This window comes from Pseudochaenichthys georgianus, chromosome 11 (assembly GCF_902827115.2).
Source record: "Pseudochaenichthys georgianus chromosome 11, fPseGeo1.2, whole genome shotgun sequence".
NCBI classification, from domain to species: Eukaryota; Metazoa; Chordata; class Actinopteri; order Perciformes; family Channichthyidae; genus Pseudochaenichthys; species Pseudochaenichthys georgianus.
In genome coordinates this window covers 12,532,047-12,543,176 of record NC_047513.1, presented here as the reverse complement: position 1 = coordinate 12,543,176, position 11,130 = coordinate 12,532,047, and the positions used below count along the sequence as shown (strand labels likewise).

General features: G+C 43.6%; 1 protein-coding gene across 2 annotated transcripts; it reads right to left on the bottom strand.

The window, feature by feature from the left end:
• Window positions 1-340: 340 nt before the first annotated feature.
• LOC117455384 (PR domain zinc finger protein 1-like) lies at window positions 341-9,653 on the bottom strand. Of its 2 annotated transcripts, XM_034094891.2 has the most exons (6): window positions 9,483-9,653; window positions 5,728-5,847; window positions 4,157-4,397; window positions 1,852-2,771; window positions 1,620-1,748; window positions 341-1,202 (listed from the first exon to the last, which is right to left on the bottom strand). In XM_034094891.2, the coding sequence occupies exons 1-6, from the start codon at window positions 9,651-9,653 to the stop codon at window positions 627-629; spliced, it is 2,157 nt and encodes a 718-aa protein (XP_033950782.1). In that variant the 3' UTR covers window positions 341-626. The 2 variants fall into 2 exon arrangements, with proteins under 2 accessions (XP_033950782.1, XP_033950783.1); XM_034094892.2 differs by lacking the exons at window positions 5,728-5,847; window positions 9,483-9,653 and adding an exon at window positions 4,661-4,741.
• Window positions 9,654-11,130: the final 1,477 nt, after the last annotated feature.

Sequence of the window (11,130 nt, the reverse complement as noted above, 5' to 3'; positions counted from 1 at the left end):
TAATACACAGTCTCAAGAAACCCTGATTTTCCCTTTTTTATAATAAATAAATAGTTGCAAACAGTTAAAGAGCAGGAAAGGATTGTGCTCTATCTTTCATACAGTAATTACTTCCACTCGCTGTACACATGCACCCAGAAGCTCAAACATGCTTTCACACAAAGTACAGCCTTGCTCAATACAACAAGTGAAGACTCAATCCTCATTTTAATAAGAGATCAAATCTCTTAGGAAACACATAAAAAAAACACTAACAGAAAAAACATACTAAACTAAAACTAAATAAATAAAGATGACTTACATTTCCCAAAAGGTAATAAGTTAAAAGCACACAAAAAGTAATCACTTCTCTACCTGAGTGAAAAGAGTTTTGAATAATTCACAGCTTAACAACATCCTCCTCCATATTCACTTTTGAAACTGAGTTTTGGGAGGAAGTACAATCACTGAATACCCTCGCCCAGTCTTTGGAATGCTCTTCTTTTGGTGCTGTGCTCATTGGATAACAAACGTTTTTATTCCCGTTAATGCCCTTCATGGACTTTATATAGGGAGTTTTATTTGGCGACATTTTTTTTGTTTTTGTTAATGGTAATGAATGCTGTATGTCCTCTTTCAATCTTTTCTCACTGTCCTTCTGCCTTCACTGTTGGCCATTGGTGGAGATGAACAACACTGGCCCTCTCCTGATAGGCCAGTGGAGGTGAGTGGTGTGACGTAGCTATGGGCGATTTGGCCATGGGCATTGCTGGAGCATTGATTGCCGCCGTCAGAGCTTTCAGTAGTACGGTGGCTTCCTTCTGGTCCTCTTTCCCTTCACCTTCCAAGGTACGAGCTAACCAGTGCTCCACCGCTTCCTCCACCTGCCTTGCCGACGCCGCCTCTGTGAGCATGTCCGCCTCTTGGCTGGCGTCAAACTGCTCCACCATCTGCTTCATGTGGACATTGACGGGTGCGCTGGAGTTGGCCATGCAGCAGCTGCACTGGTGGATGCGTAGGGAGAAGTGGTGGAAGAAGGCCTGGGCGCAGAGCTGGCAGCGATAGGGCCGGTCGCGGCTGCTGTGGAGGCGACGGTGCAGTTTGAGGTGGATGTACTGGGTGAACTTGGTGCCGCACAGCTTGCACTGGTATGGCCTTTCACCAGAGTGGAGGCGCAGGTGTGTTTTCAAGTTGCTGGTGCTGCTGAAGCGCTTGTGACACACCTGGAAACATGAAATGAAAGATTAGGGCTTTTGTGAGCAACATTCACGTGACTGATCGTTGACACCTTAAAAAAACAAATCGATTGTGTTTGTTTTGTCATAGTGTCAGGGCTGATCATGTAATTCCAGTTCTTGTATAAAGGGACTGCTTTTCCTATTATCGTAAGTACCAGTGTGTCCTCACCCTGAACACTCACACCCAAAGAGTCACACTTTTTAACAATAGCAGGACAAAGCGGGTAATGGCTCATTGAAAATCAAACACACTGCCTTACCAGAAAGTGATGTGAGTCAGAGAGCATTTACGTTTGTTTCCTTGTGAGGTTTTCACACTCTTGGTATAACTTATGGTATACGTTTGTAGCTTGTAAGCAGCATGTAGAGAGAGAAGAAAAAAAAGTCCTTTGATCAACATACCTGACATTCATGTGGCTTCTCCCCCGTGTGGACCAGGTGGTGTTTCTGGAGGTGGGCCAGCTGAGTGAAGCTCTTTTTACATAGGTAACACTGGAACGGTCTCTCACCACTGTGCACTCGAAGATGGACCTACAGAAAATAAAAAAAGTAATGAGCACTGGTGCCAGCTAATATCCGTAATGTGGAACACATTCAATTCAAATATAAGCTGTAGCAGGGGAATGAAAGTTACCTTGAGATTCGACAGCTGTCCAAAAGTTTTTGAGCAGATATTGCATTCATATTTGATCTTTCCATTCTGCTTGTGAAGGGGGTAGGGCAGCGATTTATGGCCATGGCTGTTGCGTATCGACGGTTCGCTTTTCAACGTGTCCAGGCTTAGATTCATGGCTTCTTCGCAGCCAGAGGAGGACTGCTCATTATACTGATGCTGACTGTCGGGCTTTGGGAGAGGGGAAAGCTCTGGGGTGGCTGGGGCGCCCCTTGGGGGAGATATATTTGGTTTGAGTTCTTTCAGACCCCCCTGTGAAGACATAGGGTACGGGATGGACACTGGCAGCAGGTTAGGTGGGCCGACAGGTGGGTAGGGGAGTTCGTCTGTGCCCGGATAGCTGTTGTATCGAAGGGATCCTCTTGAGGGCATCATCCAAGGGAAGGGAGGTGAGTACGAGGGGAGGAGAAGGCGAGGATAGTGTGGGCTGTAGGGAGGAAGGAGCTGGTAATTGGGTTGGAGGGGTTTGGTTTGAGGGTAAAGGGGGTAAGATGAAACACCTCCCCTGTAGAGGCCATGGAGGTGTAGAGGGAGACTTCTGTGCTGAGATGGCAGCGCATGATGGGGATCTGGTAAGAACGGGCGATTTAAGCCCAGGATAGGCTCTCTGTGTTGGGGCTTGGGGGAGGGAATGAGCCCCTGGTCTTCTGATTCTCTGTCACACTCCTCCTTCTCAACCTTTTTGCTGAAGTCCATGATCTGGTCGTAAGGCGTTACTGGCGGAGTGTCTCTCTCCAAAATCTCCACGTCAATCTTCTCCTCTTCATCTTCTTCCCTCTCTTCTTTCACTTCTCCCTTTGTTCTTTCTGTGAGCCATGTCTTGTGAGGTAGGTGCTGTTTGGTATACTCCGACTCATGGTCTTCATCAGAACTCATGTATTCTGTAAAATAATACAAGCAAAATTGAGTATTTTCACAGGAATGGATATGACATCAAAAAATGGTGTAACACACAAGCACACACAATCAAAAGCACACACACACACATCCGCCCACAGAAGGCACTCCCTCTTATGGTAAATGATAGTAGTTTCCATCTGAGTTGTAAATCATACGGTTATCACTGGTTTCTGTTTGTCTATTACAGTAGTGATTTTAATGTGGGAGAATGAGTTGGCGGTATAGTGTGTGGGAGTCCATTATGTCATGTCATAGTCGTTTCTTTTGCGAAACCTTTTCTGGGTATAGCTATCTTACTACTTGCCACACCAACTTGCCTTTTTTCCTTCTCTTTTTCTTTATGAGAATATCTCACTATCACTATATGTCAACTACTGTGTGTTAAGGGTCATGTCATTCTGCTGTGTTCATTATGCTAATTGCATTTCGGGTCATGTAGCACTGTTTTTGCATGGTTTTTCCCCTTTACAACAATTAATTTGTACATTAAATCACTAATTCAAATGTTTGCCCCTGGTTTCCTTTCTCCTTTAGCTTAATATGAAAATAAGCATTGGTGCCCGAAACTTCCTCAACCAGTACCTGAGCTTCTGAACTAAATTGCCTTCAATATAAATATAACAGAAAATCAAACCCTGGACGCAAAAGGAAGGTGAAAGCTTTTAAGATCCTATAAATAAATTAAACAACGTAATCATACTGCCTTATAATTAGGCATCACAATGAAAAGGCACCCATCTGGTGTATCCAGTTGGCATGAGTCACCAGACTTTGCGGTAACAGACAATCATTCATCAGGGGATGACTTGCTATTCTACTTATAGCTGAAACCAAGTGACTCACAAAGGTACTTTGACCAAGCACTTTTCCCATTAGATCTCCCCTCCCCGTAATATACCGTAATTTACCACATCATGAGATACTGAGATTTCCGTCTTTTGTGTGTGCATTTCCATAATCTTAAACAATGGCCTGAGGACTTAACAGGTCTTCAGGTTTTTAACAGAAAGGCAATAATCACGTGCCACATGAATTACAATTCAAGTGATATCATTTTGCTGATAGATCTCCTAACACAGCCCGTATGCTTTGGGTTTAGTCAGCCATGGATCTAAATCTGTCATTTTGTCATGTTGATTTTTGGTGTGTAATTGTGCTGGCTTGCCATCAAAACAGCTGATAATCATCAGTCTTTCACTGCTTCTCACTGAATCATTCCTCAGCGTAGCATGGTTCCAAAAAACGTTAATCACATCAATTACTAGCAATTGCATAAAGAAGCTCTTTTCTTTTCTGCGTCTAAAGGTATGTGTAAAGCTGAGGCGGAAGACCTTCACATCCTGATGTAAAATGATAAATTGCTCACTTTTTTTGATGTCTTCATGCTGGCCGCAGAGCCTCTGGGCAAACTCCTGGCTGTACCACACCAGCAGCTCCTGATTGGGCTCCACCGGCCGGATGGTGTAGAAGTAGATGTCTCTGCCGTTTTGGCATGCCATCAGGTTTTGTTCCGGCGAAGAGCAGGCCGGGTTGACATAACGCATCCAGTTGCTCCTGTTGACGTCATTGCCATCAACAAAGTTTTGAAGCTGCCCACCGCTGTAAATCTGAAGAGGAAAAAGAAAATGGGATTAAAACATGGACGCAAAACATTTAAAGCAACTGAGTTGTATTTTGCATTATGACAATTGGTTGTACATTAAAATATAAACGTACACATTTTTGTTAAAATAATTATTTTGTTCATCTGTTGTATGAACATGAAGGTGCTATAATTCCTTGAATTTAGACATTTGAAAAATATCATTTAATTCCAGTAAATGTCAACACCTCTATAAAAAACTATTTGTTTTATAAAGAAAATAATCACCTCTGCCATCTACAGTTAAATGTCCTATAATTATCAATATCTGTTGGTCCTTTGGTCTGCAGCGTACTGTTCTGCTCTCTGTGTGTCCTCGGTGTGTGTGTTTGTGTCTGTGTCACTGTAGGTCGGTGGAGGTCGATGGAGGTGTGGCCGATAGCTCAGTGACTCTCACTCTCCCTCTTTACAAATGTTCTCTTTCTGTTTCTCACTGTTGATATGTTGCTTTTTATTTATTTAAGGGTATGTAGTGATGTAGTGTAGTGATTACTTGTGCCATTGCACAATTAATCATGTCTTTCTTAGGAAAAAAGCGTTGGCTTATGAAAACAAACTAGATCAAATGAACAGGCAGGTTTTGGCAGGCAGCCAGAAGCACACACACGCAGGCTTGCCCGTGGCGGCACGTCCGTCCCCACCCTCCACCTGTGTCACGAGGTTCAAAATATGATAATTTCTTCAGAACGTCAACCTTTCACTATTGCACTAGTGAAACATCCCTTGCACGGCTTTACAGGAAATAAACCGGAAGGAAAACACGTAGGGTGGCAACAAAAAGTCCTTATGGGAATTGACTCAGCAGAAAAGAAAATTTCCTAAGTGACATAACATGGATGAGAGAGAGAGAAAAGAAACCTGGGACCTGAAGACTAAAGGGGGTGGAATTAAAAGTACTTACTAAGTGTGTACATGTATATTCAACAATAGTCCCTTCCCTTTGTGTATGTGACACTTGTGACGGAGCAGAGTGCCAGTAAAGCTGTGTGAGAGTGGATTCATTGTTACGTGTACCAGCGTTAACAACTTCCTCTAAAAGTTTTCAGCAAAACCACTGTACCAGAGCGTTGTGTGTGAAAGCATTTTTTGTTTCCTTATTGAGGTAATGACCTGGACTTGGTGTGAAACAGAGGAAGAAGAAACCATTTCACCAGCTACTCTTCAACCATTCTATTTCTTAGGATCGAGACTTTCCCCTATCTGACCAGTTTCACACTGAGCCAGGGTGGCAGTATTAATGTGATTTTAAGTATTTGTTGAATAGATTCATCTTTATGTCTATACAATTCCCTTACCCTCCAGAAGTATTTCCTGTTGGCCTGTTTTGGAACGTTGTCTTTGGTGTAGATGACTCCTTGCAGAGGGCCAAAGCGAGTCCCCTGGGGAATGTATTCTTTGCTGAACACGCCCATTACCTGGAACACATAACAAATACATGATTCTATTGAAGTATATTTCTCAGTACAATATACACAGCAATTTGATTTTGCAGTTCTTTGTCATGTTGACCCAGACAGTTCTAGAGCCAGGTGCAAACCCACAAGGTGACACACTTTCAACACTTACAAGTGAATTGAATGAAGAGAATTACACTTTCTCTGACCTACTCCACTGATCTCTGAGCTGCTGTCCTTATAAACACGTGTTAGGAACACGAGACGGAGAAAGCACTGTCACCTGTTGTTTTTCTTGTGAACTGTATCAATGCTTGTCTAATTTATGAAGCATTTTAAAATTCAAAGAAGACAACACTTTTGATAAGCCACAAAGACAAACCAAGAAATATAAAATATCATTCTGATTATTCTTCCTATTTAGTTTGTTTCAAAGTCAAAAAGCTCGATTGCAAAATGTTTCATCTATGGATGACACACCTTTGCATATACTGTGACGCATGTCAACACGCATGTCAAAACATAGATATTGCAAAATTGAAATGTGCGTGGGATTTTCTTTACCATGAGCAACTTTTTCCCCAGGGACCCTTAATCTTCTCTGCCCTGCAGGGGATTGAGTCTTTCCTGAATGTTGAGGTCATTTTTGAGACAGTTGGATAAGAAACAATTGTGTTTGTAAAGATGGTTAATCCAGAGCGATGAGGTAAAAGATATGTCAGTGTCCTCTTTGTTGAGTTATGAGTCACACTTTCATAGAAAGTGCACAGGCTTGGGGTCAACCCTTCTCAAAATGAACCCAAACACACGCACACACACACACACACACACACACACGCCATCAGGCAGCAGCATCTGCGGCATACACACAGCCTTCGTGTCTTGAGGAGCTTTGTGTTCCCCCCCTGACCCCCCCCCCCCCATAGATAAGCACACACTCTTTCCCCCTGTCAATAAGCAATTCAAACTGGCCCTAAATCCTTTAAAGCACAAACATTTAAAAACATTTACAAACAACTGAACTGAAGGGAAGGAGTTGGATTTCGTAAATGATGCATTAGCAGTCAATTAAAAGAACAACAGGTCAGTGAGGTCACGATGTGTGTGTGTGTGTGTGTGTGTGTGTGTGTGTGTGTGTGTGTGTGTGTGTGTGTGTGTGTGTGTGTGTGTGTGTGTGTGTGTGTGTGTGTGTGTGTGTGTGTGTGTGTGTGTGTGTGTGTGTGTGTGTGTGTGTGTGTGTGTGTGTGTGTGTGTGTGTGTGTGTGTGTGTGTGTGTGTGTGAGTCAAGCAACTGTGGTAGGCAAGTGAGGTGATTCCTGGATGCGATGACCCAGTGTGACAGGGACATTGTGCTTTGCTGGCGTTGCGTGACTAACGAATCGCTGTGGCCGCTGCTGCTGCTAACCGCTCAGTCCAGCCAGGTTGGGAGTAAGGGGGAGGCAGTTGGGGGGGGGGGGGGGCAGAGGGTGTTGAAGAACGGAAGAAAAGAGGATGGGCGTTCTTAAACGGACCCACGCTATCACACTCCCGATCACCCTCCTTTCCCCCTGCCTTCCCCCCAGTTCTTTTCTTAACCCTCTGGAAATAGCTTGTGTGGCTGCCAGGTCGAGGCCTGGCGTACGCACACGCTGCCTGGCCGGCTGCCTGTCCCCAACGAAAGTTAATCATCTGGTTTTAACCTAAATCTCCCAACACACCCTCCTCTCCCCCACCTTCTCCCTCCCCATCCATCCCCTTCGCTGCCTCTGCCGCAGCTCACTGGCACCCGTTGATAACGCCCCATCTGCCACGTGCCCCCTCCACCCGTCTGTGTATTTCCTGGCACGCTTCACAATGAAAATGGGAGGAAAAGGAGGCTTAAAAAAAGTGTGAAGAAGTTAAAAGGGATAGAAGATAAGTGGGCCCAACATTCCTCCTGTTAGCCAAACATGGTGTGCATGGGACAAGCAAGTTAACCACATTTTTAGTTTTTATCTAGACCCTTAAGGTTTGACCGCTAAACTGAAACAAGTGTACCATTCGCGCACCTGTGTAAAAAATCCCCTTCAATGGAGCCTTCCTATACATGTTAAGAGCTGTGCCTTACATTAAAGGTGACACATGCATGCGCTACTACCCACTAACCCACACAAAGGAGGGAGTGTGTTTCACAGTAAATGCGTTACCTAGCTCAAGCTTCTGCGAGTCAAGGAAAAAGATTCACATGACACCTTCTTTGGGAAGGGAAACTACTCAATGGACAAGGGACGTGTTGAAGCAGGCAGATTGCTGATGCTTGTTTTCAAGTCTTACCTCTTATCTGATATCTTTCTGACTCGCCCTTTTCATATGCATGCACATACGTGAGCACCTACCTATCTGGCAGTACGTGTTTGATGGGGGTTAGGGTTAGGGTTATACAACACAATTCAAATACATTCTTAGATAGCACTTCAACACATGAGCACAATCAAATGGCAAATCATGTTTGGCTGCAACAAGTGTGAGTGTGTGAAGTGTTTGAGAGATGTGTTTTTGGCAAAGAAGGGCTGGGGATTTTAAATAATCCCTCAAAGTGATTTTATCCCCTTGCTTTGCATGCCTTACCCTTGCAGCAGTAAGAAAGATGAGAGTCTGAGAAGTTGACAAAAGGAACGTTGGCAGAAAGTGTTGCAGGGTTTAGTACAGAAAGAGGAAGGGGACAGCGGAGAATACCACAAGCATCAAGTGTTGAGCCAAACACCAAGTACAAAAGGAGTGACTGTGTGACATCTTTCTCTCTTCCTTTCTGATATGATGATTCTCTCTTTAGGTACAGTAAAAATCCCCTTGCTTTGAGTCTTGATTGCAGTGCTTTACACAGACATGTACAGGCAGATACCGGATGTCAATGCCTTCCAAGCCAAACAGCTGACTTTAATAGCTCAAGGGGTTTGTTTGTATTTCCTGACTCACCTGAGAGGGAGGGACGTGGGAGGTAAATAGGACAGGCATGGTTTTAAAAAAGAAAAACAAGGGAGGAGGGAAGTCTTGATCCAATATACGATCACTTGGTATAATCCTTCCCTGATAACTTTCTCTGTGGGCGGGTCTTAATGTCCTGAGTAAGGGAGTTTTCGCATTGCAACATTATGTGCGATGCTCAGAAGCCGCACACTGGTGTAAACATTAGGGTGACATCATGGAAGTTAAGGTGGTCCGAAGATCTCACATGCTCCCTGACCTCAAGCTGCCAGTGGCCTCATGTTCAGAGCAACTCACACACACACACACACACACACACACACACACACACACACACACACACACACACACACACACACACACACACACACACACACACACACACACACACACACACACACACACACACACACACACACACACACACACACACACACACACACACACACACTACTGTATGTGCCAAGAACTAATTTGTCAGCAGATCTTGTGTTCAAGTTATCCTAATGCAGATGGCCGAGAAAATTATGCAACACAGAATTCCTATTTTTAGTTATAAAAACGAAAGCTTTAATCAAGCAAAACTAAGCATTTAGGGCCGACATCTAGGATCTTGCATCTAGTTTAACGGAGGGTGTGCGAGATTAATATACAAAATATATATATTTTAAATATGCTGGTTAAATAATTTAAATACGTTAAATTGCTCTTACCTCATTGTCTGTGCTGTACTCGAAGGTGAGGTTGCGTGGGATGGAGGTCATGGCTTTGGGCAGGCTAAAGTTAGGGTCCGAAACCTGGTCCGGCACAATGTAGGTGCAGTTTAGGACAAAGTCCACCTCCCTCCACCTGCTCATGTCTCCTGGCGTGCTCTCCAATTTCATCTTGAAAATATAGGATCTGCTGTAGGTGATTAATTAAGGCTTTAAAGCTTCAGCTTGGTCTGTTTCTGTTGGGTTTAGGTTGCTTTGATATAGAAGTACTTTGGTTTGGTTGGGTAGCACCCTTGGTTAAAGCTCAGGTTCTGGAAAAGAAAGAGGGAGAAAGAAATGTTAGTGCCAGCTCGAGTGCGCTAGAATTTGAAAGAACACAACCGAAAAAATATGCCTCTTCCTTCAGACTTCCTTACAAACCCCCTCCTCCAATACACACGAACGCGCACATGAGCAATGAGGGCACGAGATAAGTTTGTGTACAGATGAAAGGCTGACAGGCAGGTAGGCCATCCAGTTATTTTAGCCGGGCCGGCACAAATGATTGGTCGTGCTTTTTACAGTACTACGGCTTCCACAGATTAAATGTTCTTATGTATTTATTGTCAAAGCACTTAAGATAATTTATTGCTATTGGGATGTTAAGAGCATTCCATGGAATATAACAAAAAGTGTTTCTGAAGTGAATTACCTACCCCACCTTTAAGAGGCAAAGTACAAGTTTAGATTAAATGAAAATGTGCAGTACAAAAAGTAAAACCTCTTGTATAGCCTGTTATCAATAAGTCTTTACCCAACACAAACCGACAGTAACATTATAAAAGTAAAACATCACAACAGCAGGTAAACCTGAAGTTTAATAGAACTCATCTGATTATTTTAAGTCAATTAAATCTATGGCAATCCATTTGAAAGAGTTAGTATTATCCAATATTTAAAATGTCTTCTGCATTATTTAGGTGGCCAATTCCATTCATAAGGAACCATAGTTCATAGACACTTGGTGAAATTCCCAATGCCCGACATTCAGTTTGACCAGTCCTTTCTTATGAGGCCAGTAGGTCATTTTGTTCTTTTATAACTATACTATAAATAACTTATCCTACTGTCAAGGCTATCTTTGCCAGCAAAAAATAAATAAGAAGATATGACTTACTTTCACACATTCATTCAGCTTTAGGATCCTCATTTCTTTGGCTATGTCATCCCTTGATTGTTATTTATCTGCCGTCCCCTTTTTGTACTCTCTCTTCTTTCTCCAGTGTTGTCTTGGGGGATTCCTGTCAGTTAGATCCTTTGGGTATCCGCTCTCGATGTGGCCCCTCTGTAGACGTCACCAGAAACTCATGAGGCTGGATTGCGCCAAGCTTTTTAGCCTGGCACTCCAGCCAATCACAAGCCACTGCGGTCATGTGATTGAGCCATCTGACACACAACTGTTGGTTTCGGACAACAACATCAGTGACGTGGTACACTTGACCAGCAAGTGGCTGTTGTGATGAATGCTCACACACACACACACACACACACACACACACACACACACACACACACACACACACACACACACACACACACACACACACACACACACACACACACACACACACACACACACACACACACACACACACACACACACACAAAG

Bases quoted from the DNA above. Each gene is read 5' to 3' on its own strand.
- LOC117455384 (XM_034094891.2), bottom strand. From the start codon at position 9,653: ATGAAATTGGAGAGCACGCCAGGAGACATGAGCAGGTGGAGGGAGGTG. The intron at 5,848-9,482 runs GTAAGAGCAATT...TATGTGTTCCAG, and splicing joins AGTACAGCACAGACAATGAG to GTAATGGGCGTGTTCAGCAA. The intron at 1,203-1,619 runs GTATGTTGATCA...TCATGTTTCCAG, and splicing joins AGAAGCCACATGAATGTCAG to GTGTGTCACAAGCGCTTCAG.